The following is a 26,002-nucleotide window of genomic DNA, read 5'->3' on the forward strand; positions in this document are numbered from 1 at the left end:
TTCTTGACCAGATAGCCCCTCTGAAACTAAAAAAAGCCAGGAACATCCCATCCAGATCCTGGTTCAATACAGACATCAACAACGAAAGGAGAGAACTCAGAGCCACAGAAAGACTGTGGAGAAACAACCCCTCCACTAGCCTACTCGAGTAACTCAAAGCAGCACGAAGAAACTACAAAAAGCACATCCGTAAGAAAAAATCGGACTTTTTCTGCTCCGCCCTGGACAATGAAAAAAACAGGTCCAACGAACTGTTCAAAATCATCAAGCAACAAACCACCAAGCCTCACGTATCCTCTACCCATGCCTCCAAGGAACTGTGCAAAAAGTTCACCATCTTCTTCGAAGAAAAAATCTCTAAAATTGAGCTCTCACTAGACATCACCACCAACCCCGCCTGCGAAAGCCTGCCCCCAGTCGTAACCAAAAGCACATGCCTGCACCACACAAATACTTGGAAGTCCTTCGATCCCATCACGGACACCAAGATTATCAAGATAATCTCCACCTCCAAACCCGCTTCTCACATCCTTGATCCCATATCCTCCCAAATGACCAAAAAACTCAAACTCACAATAGCCCCGTTCTGGGGCAGAATCATCCATAGCTCCCTGAGAACCGGCACCATACCGGATTGCCTTAAAGTCGGCCAAATAACGCCACTACTAAAAAAAAACAGGCCTGGACTGCACAGATCTGAACAACTTCAGACCAGTCTCCAATCTCCCCCTCCTGTCCAAAATTCTCGAAAAATGTGTCCTATCACAATTGAACAAGCATATGGACAACATCAACCTTCTTGATCCCCACCAATCGTGTTTCAGAAAAGGCTACAGCACTGAGACAGTGATCCTAAACATCACAGATGATATTCGCAAGTCACTCGATAACAATCAATGCTGCCTACTCATTCTCCTTGACCTATCGGCAGCCTTTGACACCGTAGACCACCATCTTCTCATCAAGGCCCTACAAGAAAGGGTGGGTGCCGATGAGATGGTCCTTCCTCTACAACCGATCGCAAAGGATAAAAATCAAAAACTTTACCTCTGACCTTCACCCCATCAGCAGGGGTGTGTCCCAAGGTTGAGTGCTCTCACCGCAACTGTTCAACATATATATGGAACCCCTCACCTCCATACTTAAAAATGCTAATATCCCCTTTCACCTATATGATGATGACACCCAGATCTATCTGGAAACTTCCTCCCCAGACGACATCCTCAGACTAAACAACACCCTAAAAGAAATTCAACACTGGCCGTCCCTAAATCACCTTAAACTTAATCAGGACAAAACAGAGATCCTCCTCATCTCCAACAAAGAAGAGAACCCACAAATTTCAGAATGGCTTAAAGCATTGGATGCTCTAAACGGTAATCTCACCCTGGCTATCTCCGTAAAAATCACTAGAAATCACCCTGGACCCCAAACTGGACATGACCAAAAATTCTGCAAAGACCACCTTCCTCAACCTGAAGCTTCTCTACAAGATTAAACCATTCATTCCTAACAAAGACCTCAAACAAGCCACTGAAGCTCTGGTGCTATCCAAACTCGACTATGGTAACGCAACCTTAGCCGGCAATGCTAAACCCCACGTAGCTCCCCTCAAAATAACCCTCAACGCGGCAGCCAGAATGGTCACCGGAATCAGGAAATATGACCACATTTCTCCTGCACTAAAAGAACTAAAATGGCTCCCAATTGATCAGCGGGCGTACCTCAGAACGGCCTACCTCACGCACAAAGCCTTAGACACAGGGAAACCGGACTACCTGGCCGGCAAGCTCAAGAGGGCAGGTCGGACAAGACACCTCGGGAGCTCCAACTCCCTCCTTCTCATCCCCATGAGAGCACGCAAACAATCAACCGCTGCTAGGTCATTTGCGGGAAATACACCCAAAATCTGGAACTCCATCCCAGCAGACATCAGAACAATCCCGTCCTTCACAAAATTCAAAATGCACCTTAAAGCCCTCCTCCTCATCCGCTCCAACCCGAAGGGATAACCGCCACCCCCACGCCAAACCCTATCTCCGTTGCACTTTGACTCTGCACCAACTGACTCACCTCAGCCAAAATCGAGGTTTCTTCAGGACTCGTGAACTACCTCAATAATGCATACAACAAGGCCACCTAAGGACTCTACTACTACCTCAAGAATACGCAGCACCCTTGGACTTCCGAACCTTTGTTTAATATTGCTTTATTAAGCATCTCCTATGAAACATTGTTGTAAAGTGCTCCGATACCCTCGGGTCAGGTCAGCCCTATGTAAAACTCCTAAAATAAATAAATAAATAAATAATATTGTTGTTTGATATTGAGTACCCTTATGCTGCTTTCATGAAGGGGTTCGTTCTGTTCTTTTGCCTGTGGAATTCTGTTACAGGTTACCAGTTACATCTCAGTTTGTGTCATTTCTTTCTGTCTCATGGGTGAGTGCATTCCAGTACATTTCTGATGTTTTCGTGGGTGAGTGTATCCAGTACTTTTTATTCTGTTTCATGGGTGAGTTCAACCCTGAACTCTTCTTTCTGTTTATTTGGGTGAGTGCATCCCAGTACTTTCATTGCTTTTTTAATGGGTGAGTGTATCTCAGTACATTCCTTTCTGTTTCACGGGTGAGAGTATCCCAGTACATTTTTCTTTTGTTTTTTTCTTTTGGGTGAGTGTATCCCAGTACGATCTATTCTGTTTCATGGGTGAGTGTATTCCAGTACATCTTCTGCTGTTTTAATGGGTCAGTACCATATGCCACACGTACTTTTCTATGTTCTGGTTCGCTGTTTGCTTCACGCCTCTTCCTTATCTACACCTATTTTTGTGTTGCCGTTGATGGGATGTACGGAGTGTAGGGGTGCCTGAGACGTCAGGTGTAGGAGTATTGTACGTGCTTTGCTTACCTTGCTTTCTGGTTTTCCATTCGGTTTTGTGTGTTTGAGTTTATGAAGTTTCTCTTGTGCGGATCTATGTTGCTTTTAGTAGTGTTTCAGGGCATACGTTCAACTCTGTGTGCTGTGTGCTTTACAGCTTAGCCTGACGTTTCTACTTGGGATTTACTTCATGTTTTGCCTGAGACTGTTGGTCCCTTCAGGTGTGAGTATTTCATGGCATATGTTTTGTTTTCTTGGTTGTGCTTTTCCTTTGTGGGAAAAGGGGATGGTGTGCGTGCCATTGAATTACCGCAATTTCTTGCTATTGTATTATTGCATTTTTATGCCGTTGTATTATTGCATTGCATTTTCATGCAATTGTATTATTGCATTTGGTGTGCGTGCCATTGAATTACCGCAATTTCTTGCTATTGCATTTTTATGCTGTTGTATTATTGTATTGCATTTTCATGCCATTGTATTATTGCATTTTCTTTCCACTGTATTATTGCATTTAAGATAGTACCCCTTGCTATCTTTTACCCTGTTTCATTTTCTTTCAATTGTTGAATTTATATGTTTCCTTTCTTTATTCATTTTTCCTTTCTTCAGTACATTTATTTTGTTGATGTAAAAAAAGAGAATATGTTATAGCTTGATTTCTTCTCTTTCTTTGCATTGATATTCTCCTTTCTGTTCAGCCTCAATGATTGTAGAATGTAGGATGATGTCACAGAATGTTGGTGTGTGGTCTTTGTTAGAGTGTCAGTTGAAGATGAGAGTATGAGCAGCAGAGAGGCTGCTCCTGGTGGGGCTACTACTGATTACCATCACATTTACTATCTACTATCTTTCTACTTACCTGGAACTGGATATAATAAATTACATCTTGGAACCTACCACCCTGCCTATATTTGGACTTCTTTACTTAGTACACCGATTTCATCAGATATGTAGATCATGTTATTCCTTGCTCAGTTATACTGAAGCATTTTAGAGTTTTCTCTGCTTAAAGGGGGAGGTGTGTTCCATCTACCTTTTGGTATTTTTGCTTGTGCTATTGTTGTCATTCATTCTAGAATTTCACCATGCTAGGAGTCTGAACGCCAGGAGTCTGTAGGAGTCTGAACGCTAGGAGTCTGATCGCTGGAAGTGGATAGGATGGTTGCAGTGGGATCTACATTCAAATGCAGATCTAAATGAATAGGTAATCAGAGAAGAGTATAACATAGTGATCTTTATCTAAGGATTCTGCTGGGAGTTTAACTTGCTCTTAACAGTTTTTGGACTTCGTTAAAATTTGCTGATGGGTAAAATAGACTATAGACTTTTAGCGGAATACTGTTCCTGCAATGGAAAAGATGTTTCCACTTGTGTTCATTTTAAATTCTCCTTATTCCAAATTTCAGGAAGTTGCTGAATGACAAAAAAAATGTCCAGGATTGTGTGGCTGTGATTTTAAACAACTTTACACGCCAAACCTAATGGCTGTTGTATGCAAAAGCTGCTAAGTCAAGCAAGGCGTCCCACTGAAGATGAAAGAGCTACATAGAGACCTTAGGTGCCAGAATATTGCACAATAATTAAGGATGTATTTGACAACACTAATCTCTTAATTCCTGTCTCTTAGGTCTTCAAGATAAGCCCACAGTCGATCTGCCACCAGCACTGATTGAGGGTAAAAATGTGAGTGTCAACTGTACGGCCCCCGGGAGGTGCTCCGGAACACCCCCAAACATCACCTGGTCTGGGGACTGGAACTTTGCATATACTACAATGAATCGCTCAGTTACTGATGCTAATGGTACCCAGTCCCACATATCTGAGATCACCTTCCAGGTAACCAGAGAGGATAACCGCAAACAACTGATTTGTACTGCAAATTTTTCCACTGCTGGAGCATCAACTAGAAGTAATGCCACGCTCAATGTGGAATGTAAGTACAGTCTTAATGGATTTCATGAAAGTATCCTTCCAGTTCGCATCCTTTTGGCAAATACCATTGGTGGATGAATCAGTCTTAAAAAGCAGTGGTTGAATCGCTGAATTATTTTTCCTGCATCACTTCCTCTTATCTTAGTACTGGAGACGTTAACAGATGAATGACTGAAATTTTGATGATCACTCTGTTGTTTTGTGGCTAGGTTCCTGCTATAAAAATACCACACACATGCATACATATATACATACAGTGCAACTCAGGATTCTGATTCTGTCACCCAAGCATTTACTTAGCCATACACAACATATCTGTGGGCTAGAAGTAATGGAAGAGCACGAGTGCCTTGGGCACTAATGCAAGAAGGAAAAAGACCCCCATGCATTGGCTAGTTAAAAATATAAAACAGGTAACTATAATAAGGGTGCCATAAGCCAATCAGACTTCTGGGATGTAGTGACATTGCTGCAGACACATTATAGACAGCCATGCTCATTGTTAGAAGCAATGGTAATCAGTAAGTAGGCAACCATGTGCTGCTGGTTCACTGCAGAGATTTCTCAAACGTTCTCTAAGACAAAGGGACAGATTTACAAACCTTTTACGCTAGGTTTGTGTCACAAATGTGACACAAAACTGCACAGTTTTCTTTTGTGAAGAATAGGTAGCTGAGGAAAGTTGCCTAAAAGTAACAGAATGCAGTGCAACGTGCAGCTTTGTGTTATTCTAGGTCAGAGGGGCGATTCATGGGTGGTACATGGGTGTTCCCATACAACCTCCTGTGGTTTTTGATGCAAAACCCTATCTGCTAACAATAGTAGACAGGGTTTTGCACCAACAAATAATGCCAGTTCAAAGCAGGCATCAAAAAGGAGAAATGCTTTATTTCTCCTTTGTTTTCCGACTTTGCATTTGTGCTGCACTGTACAGCACACATACAAAGTAAGAAAATGTTTAAAGTTAATGTAAGCATAGTATTTTTTACAGGAAGGACACCCTTTCAATACAACCCGTATGCTAGATTTGGATTCACACAGACAACCTTGCACTATAGTTCAAAGGTACATGCATGTCGCAGGGAACCATGATTGTGCACCAGCGCTAGGGAGAGGGGAGGAGAGTGCCACATTTCTGTAGATATGCTGCACTTCCTGGCATCACTGTAAATCTGGCCCATAGAACTGAAATTTTGCCTACACAGCATCAAGGAGAAGCTACTTGTATAATCAATAGATAAAGAGAAATAGCTATTTATAGACAATAAATAAAGATGCATAACATTAATAAAGTGCATAATTAAGTAGTATATATTGGCTGTAATATGAGATTCACTGACTAGGTAGCAGATGGCTAATACAAGAAGAGAAGAATGACAGTTCATGGAAATCCCAGGAGATATTCATTGCTCCCTCATGGTGATGATCCATCATTTGACCCGGCGCCATATGTAGCACCCAGAGTCAAATCAATCAACTGTGCTGCCAAACGATTGGTATTATCAGAAAGAAAAAGCACAGCCAACAGAAACTTGACAGGTTCCAGGCCAAAGTGTGTCTGGGATAGAAAGAAATAATCAGCATCAAACAAAAATACTCAGCCTGGCATACTAACTTAAATAGCAAACAGAAATCATCACTGCAGAACTCAGAGTTTTGAAACTTTGCAGTTATGAAAATGTCATTAGAAGCATATAGAAAAAAATTGTCACTACATCCCAAAGGCTTTGGAAGTTGGAAAAGAGTTTTCTAGAATTCACAGCAAAAATGATGGTATTCTCCACTGATTCTGCTTTATCCCCTGATGTCTAGACCCGTCTCCCATTGAACTGACTGGTAATATTGATTTAATGACTAATGGAAGTTGCCTCTAAAAGTGTTGATGTGGATGTTGTAAAGACACGCCTGTTTTTGCCATCAACCTACTCTTCACCTTCAATCAACTCACCATCATGTCACGTAAAACTGAATCCTATTTTCTAGGGATCTTAATTTGAGTTTTGCAGAGTGGCTGCACCACCACATCTAAAGAGATCCCCCACCATTTTTAAAGTTGGAGAACCACAGTGTTCAATGATTGATTCTCAGCTGGCTCTGTCATGGGAAGCCCCTGATGTGAAGACCCGACTTCCATTGAACTGACTGGCAATATTGAAAGCTGTGCCACCCTTGTATGGCAGGATGACCCTTGCCTGATTTCCTTGTTAGGTCGTCCATGTGAGGCATGGTCATCTAGGGCAAGAAGACTGTTCAATGCCCCTTTAGCAGGGAGAAAGGTCCTGGTCATCACGGCCATTATATTTTTACAGGAGCAAACCCTCACTTTTGGGATTTATTTTTGGAAAGGAAAAAATGTTTTTTAACAGGAACACAAATGATACCAGGACAGCATGCTAGGCTAAACAGTTCCTTAGAGATCACAAAGAAACACTGCAATTTAGAGGAAGACGGCATGCAACTTTGAGAACAAGGCAACAGATAGAGAAGACCAAAGATCTAAGTAGAAGGCAATGGTTTGGAAGAGGTGCAAAGTGACAAGGGAAACAACGTTATTATGGAATAGGTGAACTCAAACATTAGAGCATATCCATGAGTTGCAGTCTTTGGTATTCAGATAATCAAATAATATTATCATAATTTCTAAGCATTGTAATGTATATGGGTATGTGAAGCAATGTAGAAGTCCTTCTGAAAACTTCATTTAATTCCTTGCAAGCTTTATCTTTGTAAAGGTTGCAAAGCTTTAAAATATGTAGAAAGAAATTGGATAAAAGCTATTATACCACAGGTTTTTTTTTCAGAAGAAAAACATATTGAATTTGAACTCAAATTGTATTTTGATATTAATGTATTAAAAATATCATTTTTGCAGGAAATCTAGCCCAAATGTAAATATTGAGAATATGGTAAGCTTATCTAATGTAATGGCCAAATTTGTCACTTTCACATAACGTCAAAGATGCAATTTTAGTAGAACACATCCTTAGTAATTACCAGTTGCTACCATTGCTCAGTTGTATGGTAGTAAATGTATTAATCTCTTGAGAATGAAAGATGCAGTTGCTTTTGCTTGGATTACATCGAATGACCTACAGATCATACCAGATGCCAACAGTGATCATATAGCTAACTGAGACATCTCGGGGAGGAAAGCCAATAGTAAGCAAACTACTGGAGCAAGAGCCTTAAAAACGGAAGGGGCTACTTAGGAGAATGATTCCATTTTGAGACATGATGTCGGAGAATCTCACACAGGGCCCTCATGAGGTATTTAATATTTATGTCAAATTTATGGCTGATTTTTCTGCTAATGTTCTAGCCTCTACTTGAATTCATTATTTTTCATGAGTGCCAGAATTTGTATTTAGTGAATAGATTTAATGAGACTTTGACACATTTTATAGGCACCATACTGTTCCATCAAGGTGAAAAATATTCATTAACACTATTTTTCATTTACAATTTAAAATTTGAATAACATCATAAAATATGCAATTTGTACAAATATTTCACAAGTTTGTGGAGTCAATAACAGTAGAAAGAATCATGACAATGGGGATTATATAGAGTTTGGTGGATTGGGAACCAAGTTGTAAATCAAAGCGGCTCCAACTCATCAAACTTGCTTCTTGTCAGCTCACGTAGAGGTGGGCAAAGCCAAGAATTCCATCTGTTGCATCTAGCCTACCTTTTTTAGAGGCTTCCTTGACCTGGCAGCATCTCTGCTAATAAGCTTCCAGGTCATAGTGATGTCATTCTGTCTTATTTAGGGAGTAAATTAGCCGTCTCCGTTTGGATGAAGGTGTGGTTAGAAATTGGATCCACAGTAACAAGTCTATTGATTGGTAGAAAATAGTGACAGGGCAATGAGATCTTTAGTGGAGTTTCTGAAGGAAGGTGGATTTCGTAGCATGGTATTGTGTGAGCTTTTTCTTGCCGCAATATGAGAGAAGTGGAAATAGGAAGTCTTCAGAGATCTGAGCGAAATGTTGGAATGATGAGTGGAAGTCTTCCTTCTCATTCTGCTTCTTCGGCCTCTTTTGGGTCTTGGCACAACTGAGAAAGGCAGGAGGATCTTAACCACTACATCATTTGTCAGCACCGGTCATGCCCATGTCAGGGAACAATCTACTTTGACTCGTACCCTTTTAAAGCATTCAATTCAATGAAGCAATCAGGGTTGTTGAAGCGCAACTCCTCGCCCGTGAGGGTCTCAAGGCGCTGGGGGTGTTGTGAGGCTATATAGTGTGCTGGGGTCATCTGAAGAGTCAGGTCTTGAGATCCTTCCTGAACATTTATTATATCATTATTTCTAATAAGAATATACTCCTTCATAGATCCACCTGGGACACCAACAATCAATGTATCTATCACAGATAGAGGTAAGGTACTGCTCCCATATTTATTCTGTGTTCATTTTATTACAATGTTTTACTGACCATACCACCATTATTTATGTTCTCAGTTTAATTTGTTGTCTATTGTGAGTGGTGTGTGATTTTGTCCTATTCAGGTTTCTGCAGCTAAACTTTTTTATATTTATTAAACACATAACTAAATGCTGCATTAGGTGAATCAAATTTCAGTTGCAATAACAGACGAGGGCATGTTACACATCTGCATTACTTCCCTAAACACAGGTCTTAATTTAGTGATCCAGCCAATCCAATGTCATACATTCGGGCATTTTCTCACTGACTTGTTGAAACTGTACAAAGAGGAACGTGACCACAATATCAGGCAAATATGAGCTACTCATAACATATTTTCAAGTAAAGTAATTCCTCACATATTACATCTCCCGTTCCAAAGTGCAGGCTCGTCTTTATTCCCCCACTGAACAGCCAATCTGCTGTCAATGGACTTCCCGTTCTAAAGCATAATACATGTTTTACTTTAGTTAACTTCTTTGACATACTAATAGAAACAGAGAGCTCCACTTAAAAGCAATCTTCCTGGAAGAATATCACTAACTAAAAATGAAACACATAAAACCTGCAGATTACTGAATATGTTATGTGCAGCTGAACTAGTTTGTTTTTGGACGGCACTCATTGTGTCATTGGAGTGCCGCAGATCAAGATTGTACAATAATGTAAGTCATCGGCTAAGCATTTTCCTCACTAAAGTCGATATTCAATTCAATGAGTGAATCCGCAAATATAAGCCAGTAAACCTCATTTGAAGGGGTGTCTTCTGAAACCAGCGTATTTAGTACATGACCAAAGTGGTAGCCAATTTTAATTCCATCTTGCTAATAATTACAGCACCTCTCATCTGATTCAACACTCATTACTACTTTGCGCAAAAAGTATCAATTTAATGCAAAATTTCCTTGTTAGTGAATTGGACAAGGAATATTCATCTCATGTGAACAGTTCTTCTCTCACTAAGGATATTTATTGGTGAGGCTATTTCCTCTTTCTATTTGTTCTGCAGGATGAGGGAGCTATAGAGATGTTTCTCCTTGTTTCATCTACCTTGTGAAGGTGCAGCCTTTTGATGCATTTCCAGGTTTATCAGTATTGGTAAATCTGGGAATGCGCCAAAATCCATTGGTGGATGCATGGGAACACCCATGCTCCACCCATGGAACACCTTCCCAAGGCAGAGTAATGCAAGGCAACGACTTGTGCTGCCTTGAATTACTCCAGATTTACCAAGCAATGCAGAACCACGCAAGGTGGCCTTGCCTTGCTTGATAAATCTAACTTACGCAATGCGTTGTCCTTGTAACACCTTGCTAGACATAATGGCACCACAATAGCATGATAAATGTGTCCCTGCATGAGTAAAACCACAATATTTCACCAACACATTGTACTCATATGCTCCGCCTGCACCTAATGTTTGCTCCCTTTTCAGAGAGCTTATCGAATGATCATCAGACTTACATCTTCCTCTCACCCTTCAACCAATCTCCTTTTGACCCCACCATATCTCACCCCTTTCTGTCTATGTGTTTTTACTACCTTTCCTTTGCAAGCATCCCCATAAATATCTTCAACCATGCACACCGAGCAAATATTGATCTTGTTATCTGCAGCACAACTTCCCCCACTCACCCCTGGGGTTTGTTGCACCATAAAGAAGAAATGCTGCAAATTCAGTGTTATCAACAAATAACTTAAAGTAAAAAGAGATACACAATGCTACGTTCTTGCGGTACATTACCTTGACATGAATGACCATGGAATCTGACACCATAGATGGGACATTCACAAATAATTGCCAATCTGTAATAGATGGGAAATAGTGACACTGATCGACAAGTCAAGCACACACATTTCCACTCTGTGCTTGTAATTAATGAGAGTCAGCGAGAGAATTTTTGATGTATGAAAGATGTTGGCATTTAGTTAATCCCTATATACTGATAGTCATTAACAAAAGCGGTTTATTCTAACCAACATGACTCAGAAGTATTGGATATCTCTTTTTAAGTGTTGTATAAAATTATCCGAGAAAGTTGTGAAGCTGCGTAATTGGAGGTAAAATTAATCATTGTGTCTGTTACATGTTTCACAGAAAGGGTCATGAGAACAACCAATGCAACATCTGTGGATCTGCTAGAAGGCTCTGACTGCAGCCTGCTCTGCACTGCGGACAGTAACCCGCTTTCTAATCTCACCTGGAAGAAGGGAGAGCGCATCATTGATGAGTCAGCATTTTTTTCTAATCACCTTAAACTGACCCTCCTCAATTTAACATCCAAAGATGATGGTGTTTACAACTGTGCAGCAGCCAATAAACATGGGCAGAAACAGAGCTCAGTCACTGTCTCTGTACAATGTAAGTATCAGTCTATTGAACTATCTAAATGTAGTGACCGATTGCCCGATAAACTATCTTCTTTTGGACTTTGCGTTAAGTATGGCACAACTTTGGATTTCTTTTCAGACGCGAGCTATTTTTTGAGCTAAATTATCATTTCACTTTTGTTGGTCAGAAATTGATCTCTCTGAATGGCGGTGTCTTCTAATTTTAAATGCTACACAACAGGCTCTCATTTTGCTGTATTATGAACAAGATCAGTTGTGGGTAATTGATCAAGTCTGTATCCATGTTTGGCCACTGTCTCTAGATGTTTGGTTCAGGTGATGCTCTTCTGCTGCTCAAGGAATATCATAAACATTATCCTTTGATCAGGTACTCCTGAGGCTCTCGCAATTATTTTATTACTTCATCACTTCTTATCAATCTAGCCACAGTGTTGTCTGACATGCCCTGAGTTACAAAATTGTTGTAGCAGGGAATTTGTAAATAAAACCTGTGGATTCTCTGCCCCCACCTCTGGCGGATGAAGTGAATGTCAGTTGACTATTCTCAGCGTTTGTTGTTTTTCTATTTCTATTTTTGTTTTTTGTACATTTCTGGCACACCAGAAGCTAGTTTCAAAGGTACCAATAAGAAGGAGAAAACTAACAACAATTTTAAATGCTTCTTTGATTGAGACAATGATTTATTTGGGCAGTTCTCATAGGGTTCAGTGGTCAACAGCTGTTTTGGGGCCTGAGCCTACCAGACAGCATAGCTATAAAAAGGCCTACCATAAGCTTACCAGTGGATTACAGGGGCCTACAGCTCGCCAATTGTTTCCCATTGATTAGCTTTAGTGTCGCTGTCATTTGCTTGCTTCTTATTTTATGGATTTCATTGGCTCAGCTTGCGCCTCTTGTGTTTGCCCCTTTCGTGGAGCACTACTTCTTTATCATATATCTGATTAGCTGACAGCTATCCTTTGTCACTTAGCATTTTATTAGACTGCATGCGTTTTCCACCTCTCTTCCTCTCGTGCTTCTCCCCACCAAATATCCACCCCATGATGTTATCCCCTTAATGTGTTGCAAGCTCTGTCCAGACCAAATGCTGCTGGTAGACCTGCAGCGCTGGTTTGTCCCACACACAGTAGCAGCTTGTAAAGTGTGTCTCAGACCTGCCACTGCAGAATCTGTGTGCAGTCCAGAACTGCCATCTTGGCTGTGAAGTGCACCCACTTCCCAGCCCCTGAACCTTCCCTTGGCATCATGTAAGCCACTCCTATTGTAGGGTGCATTGTATGTGTAAGGTAGGACCTGCCTTGGTGTGTGTAGCATGTCCTGGTAGTGAATTACACCCAATTTCGTTTTTCACTACTGCAAGGCTACCTGTTCCCCATAGGCCAGAATGGGCAGTTTTGATTATTACATTATATAATCCTAACTGACCCAAGGAACATGGTAGAAAAACGAATTTAGTATGCCTGAGCTTAGAATATTAAAATATATATTTTAGTGAAGTTAATTTTTATATTCTGTGTTTGAAAATACCACTTTTAGAAAGTAGGTATTTTCTTGCCTAAGCCTTCCAGTGTGCTCTGCTGTTATGTGTATTGGCTGTCTGGTTTTGGAGGGACAGGGCCGGCTGAGTCAGACCTGGGTTGAATAGAGAGATCTGCATTTGGAGTATGGGGAGGGGTAGCTCCTTGACCTGAATAGGGCTGTGCCTGGCAAGGTGAATGCTGGCTCCACCTCCTACTGTGCGTCTGATGGCAGACCTCCTCTTTCTGAAAGGAAGGATGCAGCCTGGTAAACAAAGTGCTCCAAGACTGAGCAGAACTGGTTCTGGCTGGATTCAGTGACTTATAGCTTCTGAGAACAAAGACTTGTGGGGTATAAATATCTGTGCTGAAACTCCTACAAATGATATTGCTCCCGGACATCAAGACGAACCTCTGCCCGTGTAACTGAAGGAACCTGCAGGAGGTGACTATCTTTGTGCTTGTGTGCTATTTCTTGGATTGGCCTGCAGTGGTTACCATTGGACTTGGAAGAAGAGGGAAAAGGACTTTGAGAGAACGTTTATTAATCTTGCTAAAGCAATCACCCAAGGGCTAGGAGAGAGCTAGCCTCCTGCTGAAGTCTCAGGCACATCACACTTCACCACCAGCCTCCTGATTCCTCCCAGCGAGGATTTCTATCTGAAGGTGAGGCTCCTGTGTGTTCCAGGGCCTCTAGCTCTACTACAGAGAAGAGAGTACTGAAATCGTCGTTAACGCACGTTTGCAAGCTGCCGCAGCTGAAAGCGCACCGGAAAATCATTGTGCTGCTGCCGCTGAGTGCTCGCAACCAAAGATCAACACATCGCACGTTTGCAGGCCGCCAAGTGCTCGCTAACTCCAAAGACCATCGTATCGCACGTTTGCGGGCTTCCAAGTGCTCGCTAAATCCAAGAGATCATTGCATTGAGATCATCGCATCACAACATCGCAGCGCGGAAGCCGGGCGTCCGCCATTTTCATCGCATCGCATCAGGATCGTTGCTCGCACACGGAGGGCCATTTCTTCGCATCGCAACCTGATCGCACACGCAACAGGATCATCGCATCGTCTCCTCCCTCACGGCAAGGAGTCATCGCATCAACGGCCTCGCGTGAAGAAAATCATCGCTACAGCTCCTTTGCGACATTTTGGTTGTTTTGCTACGTAATCCAGGTACTTTGTAAGTAAAAGGGTCGCAGAGACCACTGCTTTGAACTGAACTCCTCTTTGCACACTTTGAACTATCTTTGCAGGATTTCAAGAGTAATCCTATTTTACAGTATTGTGGCTTTTTACTGTTATTGGTCTTGTGTTAAGTTTATATATAAAGATACTTATTTTTTATAACTACTTGTGTGGTGTCCCTTTGTAGTGTTCTTCACTGTGTTACTGTGTATAATTATAAATGCTTCACACACTGCCTCTGAGATAAGGCTAGCTGCTTGTGCTACTTTACCACACGGTTGAGCAGGGGTTATCAAAGGGTGCAGCCCTCTTACTCTGACTTAGGAAGAAGGGTCCCTACTTGGACAGTGGCCAGCCATTGCTAACTACAGACCCCCATTTCTAAAAACAGGCCTGAGAAACCTACAGCAATGTGCCTGCAAAGGATTGTTGTAATGCACCAGGGATGTCTACACACATAGAAATGTGCCAACATGATCATCAGGGCCTTCCCCAGAAGTAGAAACTCTTTGTAATAGACAAATCTCTGATGGGCTGGATGTCTCCTGCTATAGCAAAATGATGCAGGTCTGCATAGGTGCCGTGGCAGGACAAACTAAATCACTCCTAGGTGAAGAAGCCCTCTCTTGCAAGAAAGTTCACCTGAGAACCATTAGGGCCTTTGGAAACATAAGAATGGGATCAAAGAAGAGTATTTATATTTCAGAGAAACCATGGGTTGATATCATGGGATTTTAGACTCCATTGCAAAATGCTGTTTTAGTCCAGGTGATCTGAAGACATAAGTAGACAAACTTTCTGTGATATGAGTAGTCCCTTCCCGCAGACAAATCACACTTATGCAACAGTGCGTTTGGTTTGATTTGTTGAGAAGATATGGGGTAGTTGAGAAGTCACTTCCTTGATATGATTCTCCAAAGTCCTTAGGGAGGGGGGGGGGTCGCTATCAGATCTTCCCAGTCCCTCCTGCTGCAGAGCTGAAACATAGAGGCCCTCAAGAAAAAGGACAGGGTATATCAGTGCTGTGGTCACAGTATCCACTGTGTTTTCTCATCTATGCCTTCCCTGCACTGACATGAATCCTGACTGTCCCAAAGTAAAACAGGCATGCATGCCAGTCTCCACGCTATTGAATGCCCCTGTTAATTGCCGACGTACTCTCCCTTGGTTTCCTTAGTCCCGCTCACTAACTTTTTATGGAAAAAGCCCTACACACAGGTACTTGTCTGAAACTACAGCCCTCCTGGGTGACGGCGTTAGGAGTTACAGCGTCCACCTCCTCTCCTGAATGGCTGGACTTGAGCGCATTGTCCCATTGGTTGTCCTTTTGGTACTAGCGCTGGTCTGGATCCTTCTCCATTCCCTCGTCTCCTGAGTCGTGTCAATGCTTATTGTGAGCCTTCTCTTCTCATCAGTTCTCCAAGCAGTAATTGAAGGCAGCGTCAATCCTCTTGCTTCCGCATCTCCAACTACTTCTGCATGCAAATCGTCTTTTTCTTCTTGCATTAATAGTTCTGCCTTTATATTGCCAGCCATGATACCAGACCACATGATTGCCTTCTGAGCTGCTGCAGCGCTGACACATCCATTGGCCAGAACAACCTCGGTGGCCATATTGGAAGTACCGGTCTCGACTGGCTGCAGACCACATTGCCTTCCCACCGAGAATGGACAATCGGTTCTTTCCAAAACAGAATATTTTGAAAGGAAGTCTACATTACCCTGCAGCTTGCTAGGGACATGGAAAGTCTGAAAAGAAAAAGGATATAAGGCCAAGTGCCTCCGCAGAACCTTAGGAGATACAACCAGGTAAGATGAGCATGGTCAGTCAGAAGCACAAAGCAACGTCCCAACATGGACAGCTTCCATAGCCCATTTAATGACCAAACATTCCTTTTTAAAGGTGGCCATGTGTGGCTCTCTAGGAAAAAGCTTGCGACTCAGGTACAGAACATGGGGCAAACTGCCTAGTGAATCCGGTTGGGACAGAACCACGACCAGAGTCGTCGGTTTGTAAAATAAACATCTTATCGAAGTCCGGACACATGAGGACAAGGGCCGACAAAATGCCGTCTTCAAATGTTGGAATTTATGTTTCTGAGTCTCACACCAGTGTGCCTGCTTGCCTGCAAACTTGTGAGTCAATCTGAAAATTGGGAGACAAACCTGCGAATAGAGCCTACCAGCCCTATAAAGGAATGTTTCTCCTTTTTAGTGGTGAGCGGAAAAATCTTTTGTATGTAGGGTGGATAGTCCCTGCATGTATGGTATACCCTAGGTATTCAACGTGTTCTGTGCCAAATGTAGATTTCCGGGGATTCAAGGTGAGACCGATCTGGTGGAGTGTTTGGAGTGCCCATCCCAAATGTGGTATATGTGTCTCCCAGTCAGGACTGTACACAGCTATATCATCTAGGTATGCCACTACATATTCCTGTTGAACTCTGAGCAATACGTCCATAAGTCTTGGGAAGGTGGAAGGGGCACCATTAAAGCCAAAGGGCAGAACCTTAAACTGATGAAGACCTGATGGAGTAGAAAAGGCTGATTTCTCTTAAGACCCCAGTGCAAGGGGGTTCTGCCAGTACCCTATCTTGAGGTCAGTAGTGATCTTGACTTTTAACCCTTCTATCCTTTCCATGAACTCTTCTACCCAGAGCATGGGATAGTTGTCAAATTTGAAAATGACATTAATTGGAGAAAGTCTATGCAAAAACATTGACTCATCTTCTTTTGGGACTAGGACTACTGGTGAGCACCATGCGCTCTTTGATGGCTCAATTATGTCCTCCTGTATCATGGTTACAATCTCCTGTCTCCTGGTGGCAGGGATACAATAAGGTCTAAGCTTAACCATCCAGGTCCCTTCCATTAGTATGTCATGGGAGACTAGGGAAGTGTGTCCAGGTAGTCCTGAGACAAGCCCAGGATACTGCAGTAGCAGCAACCTTAGCTGTTGTCTCTGTCCCTCAGTTAATAAGGTACCTGTCTTAATGGGCTCTGCTGGGATTGCCATAGAAGTGTGAATTGGAATGTTTAGAGAACATCTGGTCTTGGCACATATGACAGAGGCTACTGGTTTTGCCCTATTTTGGCGTGGTTCCTTCCAGGCGTTTAAGAGATTGTTCTGATATGTTTGACTCACCCGCTCTCTGTGCGGGATGGATAGTCTTTCAGTAACAGGGGTTATTTTCTCAAGGATCTGTTAAGGTCCCTGCCAAGTAATCTAGAAGTTTCTTTTCAGTTTTGATGAGTAATATCAATACGTTTTTGTCTTTGCTCGGCTTTCTCTATGTTAGTGTGCACCTCTTCCCACAAAGAAGATAGGGTTTATTTGAGGATGGTGCTTAACCCTATCAGGGTTTGGCCCTCATCCTCCTCCTCCTCCTCCTTCTCCTGCGCCTCCTCTTCCTCCTCCTCCAATTGATCTGCAGCCAAATCCAAAATGGTACGGGGCATACTCCCAAATAGTGGTTCAAAGAGGGAAAACCCCATGGACTTCTGTTCGTGTGTCCGTATTGCAAAGAGAACCAACAGCCATTTCCAGTCACAGTCCTTTCTAGTCTTGTGGGAGATTTTCCTCAACATAGTCTTGATAGTACGGTTATTCCGTTCCACCAATTCATCTGTCTGGAGGAAATCTGCTGGATGCCTAGTATCTCAAAGATCTGGGCCATCAGACGGAATACAAAGGGGGTGCCTTGGTCAGTCAGGGTTCCTGAGGAAACCCTACCCACGAGAAGAATGACACCATAGCCTGGGCTGCAGACATGATGGTTTTGCTGGTTAAGGGTATCTCTTCTGGATAACGGGTTGCGTAATCCACCAAACCAGTATGTATGTGTGTCCTCGATCAGAAGGTGAAAGAGGACCTACTAGATCCATTCCCTCCCAACTACATTTTACTCCTACAATGGGTAGAGGATGTAAGGTGTCCTGTGCCACCCCAGGGGGGTTCACTAACTGACATCGAGGACATGCTGTGCAAAACTTTGCCACTTCCTTGTACACTCCAGGCCAATAGAATTTTTCCAGTTGGTATTTTAGAGTATTATCTTGACCATAATGTCCGCCCCCGCAGCTGACTATGTGCCAGGTGCTTAATCTGAACTGCGAAGGCTTGTAGTACCAGCAGCTGCTCCCTTGGATGACCCATTCCCTGGGTTACCGTCCTGTTTTTTTTTATAGAAGTAGGAGCCTATCTTATCAGGTGATTCCTCTGTCACTGGTTCCTAGGCATGCATGCGGGTGCTGTTATCCTTCTGGGTGGTCAGAAAGCTTCTTGAGGGAGTCTGGTACCTCTCTGTGGATGAAAAGACACTTGCAGCAGAAAGATGACTACCCAGCAGGAACTGGGTCTGTTCTTTACTTTTCTCACTGCATGTTTTCACCTTTCTCCCAACAGGTGCATCTATATCCATCCCACAGAAGGGGGCTTCCTGAAGCCTTCATATGGGTTGTTTCTAGGGAATTACAGTGGCAAAATACTCATCAAACCATGGTAATTCCTTACCCAGGAGAACGTTTTCAGATAGGAACAGAACAACACTTACCTTGTGCTACTGGGGATCCCCCTCCACCTCCAATAAAGTCTCCGCCAGAGGGTATGACTTCATATCGCCATGGACACAGATAATCTGCACATATTTCCCTGCTCTCATCTGGATAATGGGTATCAGCTCCTTGCTGACCATGGTATGCTGGCACACTGTGTCCAACAAAGCTGTCATGGATTTCCTGTTTAGGTCGATCTGTTTTTCAAAGCCCTTGGGGTCTCCTTCAGTAATAAGGACCCTATCCCTGGTAGAGACCACTTCCATATGTTCAATAATAGAAGCTCTGAAGGGAAAGTCATGAGCTATGTGTCCCTTCTCAGCACAGTGAAAACACTTGGTTCCCTGGTGTTGGCCTGCCTGTCCCCCAATCGGTGGGTCACCCTGGGTGGGGTAGTTGTCCTGTATTCCCTTAAAGAAGACTCATCCTGTGTAGGCTGTTTGGGGGGAGACTAGGGTGACTTGGGTGTGTGTACCCTAAACTCAGGGAAATGGTGAAAGGTGCAGGCTAAATCACCAACAATTTTGACAGTAAGAATTGGATGTTGTTTTACCCGTTACCTGGTTTTAGGGAGTGGGGCCCGGAGATACTGTCCCAGGAATACTCTTTCATTGATTTCTTCCTCAGTAGTTACATTTGGTTGAAGCCATTAGTTGCCTCGATCTCTAATTCGATTGTATAAGTCCCGGGGTGTTATCCCCAGCAGTCCAACTCTCCTTCCGAAAACGGCCCTATAGTACTCCTGGTCACATCCCAATCTTTCCAAAATTGTCTTTTTAATATCGGCACAAGTGGTGACTCCTGCTGCGTTGGCTGTTTGATATGCAGCCTGCAGTACACCATAAAAGCAAGGGTGCTATATGCTGGCCCCATCTATCTTGTGGCCAGGTGGCTTTCGCTGCTTCCCTCTCAAAGTTCACTAAAAACTAACCTGGATCATCCTCTTCTTTGAATTTTTGTAACACTGATCCGGGTACATTGGTATGCACTTGGGCGCATGAGATAGTGTTGGTGAGGTGTAATATGGCAGTGTCTTGAACCTGTTGACTAGTGGTTAACAGCATCACTTGGTCTTTCAGTGCAGGCTGGAACACTTCCTTTTATTTCTGGGCATTCTGGGATTGTTGCTCAAGAACCAATTGGAGGTGGCATTGCTCTTCCGCAAGCTGAGCTGCCATTGCCTATATTGTTATGGACTATGTCAATTTATCTAACAATGTATCCAACTTCTGAAACCAATGTGGAATGAGCAGTACCTTTCCATGGACAAATCATGCTTATACAGCAGGTCAGGGGTAGTTGACAAGTCACTCCCTTGATATGATTTCCCTATGTCCTTGGGGGTCGCTAGTCCTCTTCTTCTCTTGTAGTACAGGGTTGACAAGGGACGTCTATCCTGTTTCTCCCATTTGATCTTTCCAGTCACTCCCACTGCAGAGTTGAGGCATAGGAGCCATTGAAAAAAAGGACATGGTATATCAGTACTGTGTTCACAGTATCCACTGTGTTTTTTCAGCTATGCCGTCACCGCGCCGTATCGTGAATCCTGACTGTGCCCAAGTAACACAGGCATATGTGCCGGTCAACACACTAGTGATTGCCCCTTTTAATCGATGGCTTACTCTGGCTTGGTTCCCTGAGGCCCACCCACTAACTCGATGTGTAGAAAGCCCTACAATAATATGAAAGAAGAGAGGGGGCCCACTCTCCGAGGGACAGGGCACTGTTAAAGTGAAAGAGAACAACTCCCACGGAGGAAATTCTTTTAAACACACCTCAAACAAACACTCACACGTACTTGAATATACATACGGAGGGCATATGTTAAAACTCAAAAGAAGAAAATAAGAGGGTTCCTCTAAAGTCGGAGCCCAAAGGTCAATGAACGTCTTTGATGAAGTCACCCAAAAATTGTTTTTTTTTTTTTTTCTTTTTTGCAATGATAATAAAATCTAAAACAGTTTATTTCGCACAATATCAAGAGAACACAATACTTCAAATAAAATACATTGCCTACTAATAAAAATAAACACAGTAAAAAAAGATACACAGTAAAAAAGGGGGGGCAAAAGGGATTTTAGTCCTATATGACTTAAAAATATGCACACTCACTAATGTGCAAACCTTAGACAAAATATGGCTATAAAAAACACACACTCTAGTCCTACTCACGGGGCTACTCTAGACAGTTTTTACAGAAGTCAATGACCTAGCTGTATGTCGATCTCTATGCAAAAAGTTTTCTAATTTGAAGCTAAACAGACAATCGGTATTATTGCACAGTTCTGTTAGTTTCAATTCGAGATTCGTGTATTCTTGCGTCGACGTGTTTCGGTGAATAAAGATTGGTCTACTTCTCCACCTTCTTCAGGACAATAATGTGCTAGAGTCTTCCTCCTTCTAACCAATAACTATTAATAATAAGACAAACATAAAATGAAGGTCAATATTTTACACAGTGACATCTTGTCCATGGCTCTATATCCTAACACATTTGATATATTGGTTATAGTAACCTGAATGATTGCTGAATACAAGACGATCAAGTATTTTTTTCTTTGTTTAAGTTAAAACAACACGCCCCTAAATTGAAGCTCAAGGGCTCACACTCATACTTTGTACACATGCTTTAACTACTTAGAACCACATTTACACCACGTTCTTATTTTGCAAACTTATAGGGAGGGTATTCACCTCACTAATGTAGGAGATAACATCTCTCTCTCGTTTAAGCTTCTGTTGCAGTCGATTAAAATCTTCACCGCATCAAGGCGTCGCTTATCTAGTGTAGACGTCCTTGTATAAACTGGTAAATACAAAAGATATTTGAAGAAAGGGGAGTTATATTACTGTCTAACTTTTTATTAGTGACTTTACCCCCTTATCCCCAGTGTTGTCACCTATGGAGTATTGATTCCTGCCAATTCTTTACCTCTTTCTTATTATGTGGATGATTGTATGTCGATTATTGGATGGTGGCCCCGCTTGATCATCAGGGGCATACACCCATCTTTCCTGCTATATGCAGAGTAAAGAAAATTGTAAGTTGTAATCAAATAACGTGAAAATATTTATAGCACTGAGTGAGCGTTAAACAAAGTATTACCGAGAGATAATTGGCCGATGTTGCGAGAACAATGCTCTTCTTGTGGATCTTTAATCGTGATAAAGGAGTGGATCCTATTTTCACTCGAGAAGTTTTCAATGTCAAGGCGTTCAGTTGAAAATCTAAAGGGTATAAGATTATATTACTGTAATACCCATAGGAGATATAAAGTGGAACCCTACATTAAGATATTTATTCTAGCAGATTCCAGGTTGGTCTGGCATACCAAGTCTATACCCTCAACGTTACTGCCAAAGTCCCTACTTCTTACCTTAGTTGTGTACTGGCATTCTCCTCTGTACCTCCGCCTGGCTGGTCGGGGCCGAAATGCAGGGATACCATAATTCCCGCCTTTTAAATGTGCCTATATTAACATAGAGAGAGCAACAGCCAATCAGGAGCAAGATATTTGCAACCTACGTGTGCTCTTTCTGGTCCACCTTCTAAATTCCTATGCCTCTAGTTGTATGGAGAGAGCGCCCACCTATCAGGAGCAAGATGCTCTCTATTAGCATAGAGAGAGCAACAGCCAATCAGGAGCAAGATATTTGCAGCCTACGTGTTCTCTTTCTGGTCCACTATTATTCTGTGATTGGAGACTACCTATACATATATTCCTTCAATTCTACATTAAAGACCTATGTAGGTCTGTTGAAATACTTAGGCTTTACGGCATACATGGAGGAAACTCGCCCGCTTACTACAGTGCTCTAACGAACGAATTACCGTATGGTTTTCTACAGTCTATTTACTCATTAACCACAATCTTTTCCCAATCCTCTCTCGTGTTTAAACCCTTATTAATGCTATTAAACTTAATCATAAAAAATTGTTCCTGACTTTTGCGCCGAAGTGTGCTGTTACCCCCTCTACCTGATGTCTGTATCTTCTCAATAACGCTCCACTTAAGGTCTGTCACTTTGTGACCAGCCATTTGCCAATGTTTAACCAGAGGGGCGTTTTCCTTTTTGGTATTGAGGGCCGAACGGTGCTCACATAATCTGACACGCAGTTCTCTAGCTGTCTCCCCTATGTATCCCAACCCGTAAGGGCACATGATGAGATACACCACATTCTTACTTTTGCAGTTGTTAAGGGTGGTGATTTTGTGACTTACTCCGTTCAGTACCACCTCCTTTCCGATCATGCAAAGGGCACAGACGCTACAGTTACCGCATTGATAGTTACCCACTGCCTTCTGGCCATATAGGGTCACTTGAGTTTCCTGGTTTGGTTCCCTATAGGTATGTACTAAAGATTGCCTTAGATTTTTATTCTTTTTGAAGGCGAATAAGGGTTTGTCCAATCGGTTGTTCTCCCCTTGATTGAGGATTTTCCAATTGTGATTAATTATGTTTTTGATCTGATTACTAATGTTGGAGAATTGCGTTACCATTACAATTCTATCCATTTTCTTTTTCTCTTTATGTACTATCAGGCAGTCTCGATCGTAAAAGCGGGCTCTTTTTAAAGAGTGATTTATTATTTTTCTAGGGTAGCCTCGCCTCTTAAATTTGTCTTTCCAACTTTCTGCATGCTTATAAAAGTCCTCCACCGAGGAGCAATTTCTTCTTAGTCTAAGAAACTCCCCGAAGGGAATATTTTCTCTTTGACTCTTAGGGTGGAAGCTATCGAAGTGTAATATTGTATTTTTATCAGTAGGTTTTGTGTATAGTTCTACTGCTAAGGCATTATTGACATCTTTTATCGTTATGTCCAGAAAATTAACTGAACAAGAGCTGACATGGGAGGTGAATTTTAAATTAACATCTCCTAGGTTTATCCATTGCAGGAACTCTTCAAGTGTGTTCCTGGGACCCTGCCATACGAAGAAGATATCATCTATGAATCTCACCCAGTGGTGGATATTTTCATAGAATGGTGAGATTTTGTTAAACACGTGTTTATCTTCGAAGGCCCCTACGTATATACAGGCCAGGCTCGGCGCACAAGTTGCGCCCATGCTAGTCCCTTTGCGTTGTATATACAGTTCATTTTTGAACAAAAAAATGTTGTTCAAAAGAACCATAGATATACAATCTACTATGAATGTTTTATTAGCTCCTACTATTTCATTCTCATCTAATATTTTTTTTATCACCTCAATAGTGTCTATCTGGGGTATATTCGTATATAGTGCCTCGATGTCGAGGGTCACCATATACTCACTTTGTGCATCAAACTTGAGACCTTCCACTTTGTAAATCATATCCGAGGTATCTTTTATATATGATTTCTGTTTTTGGACTAGTGGTCGTAAAAAGACATCTGTGTACTTGCTCAGAGGTTCTAATAGTGAATCAATGGAGGCGACTATGGGTCTAAGGGGCGGATCTATGATGTTCTTGTGAACCTTTGGTAGCCCATAGAAGGCTGGTATCTTAGGGTCAGTATTATTTAAGAATTTGTATTCATCTTCTGTGATCCAATTTTCTGTTTTTGCCTTCAGCAAGAGGAGACCTACATCTTTTTTTAATTTATTAAATTTTTCTCTCTGGACCCTACCGTAATGTTCTTCATTGGACAAAAGGTTGTAGACTCTTGCTTCATAATCTGTGGTGTCTAGTACAACTACACCTCCTCCCTTGTCCGCAGGTTTTATCGTGATTAACAGATCTGCGGACAAGGAGTCAATGGTTGCCCTCTGTGTTTTCGTGACATTATGGACTTGATAATGTTTATTTTGGGTCAGATTGTTTATCTCCATTTTAACTATGTTTTCAAAGGTTTCGATGTTCTTATCTACCATTCCCAAACTAGGTGTAAAAGTGGAGCGGGGTCTTAAACCGGAACCCTCTGGAGGAGATCTTTCTGGTCTTGTTTCAAAAAACCTGTTGAGCCTTATCTTTCTAAAAAATGCCCTTAAGTCTTTTTCCAATTGGAATTTATTGACAGCAGTAGTAGGGACAAAACTAAATCCTCTTTTTAGAATTTCTTCCTCTGATTTATCTAGGGTTCTGTTGGAGAGGTTGATTATAGGAGTCACTTCTACCTCCAGTACCTCTGGCTCCTGGTACTGATGTACTCCTGAGGTTCGTGATTTCTCACGAATTCTGGAGCACCCTGGGTCCTCCCTGGGTTCCTTTGTGGGGTGCCTCTTCCCCTGTTCTGATACCCCCCTTGAAATCTCTGGGGTCTGTGCCCTAAAAAACCCCCCTCCTGATTTTTATTGTTGATCGTTCTTGGGGGTTCTTCCCTCTCTCCTGAGCTATCTTCGCCACTGCTTCCCGACGTGTCTGAGAAATTGACATGTCTTGGACGCCTGTTTGTGAATCTAGATCTGAATGGTCTATCCCAATTGGTGTTCTGTTTTTCAGGAATAAAAATCTAAGGCAATCTTTAGTACATACCTATAGGGAACCAAACCAGGAAACTCAAGTGACCCTATATGGCCAGAAGGCAGTGGGTAACTATCAATGCGGTAACTGTAGCGTCTGTGCCCTTTGCATGATCGGAAAGGAGGTGGTACTGAACGGAGTAAGTCACAAAATCACCACCCTTAACAACTGCAAAAGTAAGAATGTGGTGTATCTCATCATGTGCCCTTGCGGGTTGGGATACATAGGGGAGACAGCTAGAGAACTGCGTGTCAGACTATGTGAGCACCGTTCGGCCCTCAATTCCAAAAAGGAAAACGCCCCTCTGGCTAAACATTGGCAAATGGCTGGTCACAAAGTGACAGACCTTAAGTGGAGCGTTATTGAGAAGATACAGACATCAGGTAGAGGGGGTAACAACACACTTCGGCGCAAAAGTCAGGAAGAATTTTTTATGATTAAGTTTAATAGCATTAATAAGGGTTTAAATACGAGAGAGGATTGGGAAAAGATTGTGGTTAATGAGTAAATAGACTGTAGAAAACCATACGGTAATTCGTTCGTTAGAGCACTGTAGTAAGCGGGCGAGTTTCCTCCATGTATGCCGTAAAGCCTAAGTATTTTAACAGACCTACATAGGTCTTTAATGTAGAATTGAAGGAATATATGTATAGGTAGTCTCCAATCACAGAATAATAGTGGACCAGAAAGAGCACACATAGGCTG

At 42.2% G+C, this 26,002-nt stretch overlaps 1 protein-coding gene across 1 annotated transcript in view; it reads left to right on the top strand.

Annotated features, from left to right (window-relative positions):
• The window catches only part of LOC146809008 (sialic acid-binding Ig-like lectin 13), a 349,688-nt gene that overhangs the window by 164,209 nt on the left and 159,477 nt on the right, over positions 1-26,002 (top strand). The window contains exons 3-5 of the mRNA XM_085615797.1: positions 4,510-4,815; positions 9,152-9,196; positions 11,343-11,606. Coding sequence (XP_085471923.1) covers positions 4,510-4,815; positions 9,152-9,196; positions 11,343-11,606 — 615 coding nt within the window. The remainder of the gene's footprint in view (positions 1-4,509; positions 4,816-9,151; positions 9,197-11,342; positions 11,607-26,002) is intronic.

Source organism: Triturus cristatus, chromosome 7, assembly GCF_964204655.1.
Source record: "Triturus cristatus chromosome 7, aTriCri1.1, whole genome shotgun sequence".
Taxonomy (NCBI): Eukaryota; Metazoa; Chordata; class Amphibia; order Caudata; family Salamandridae; genus Triturus; species Triturus cristatus.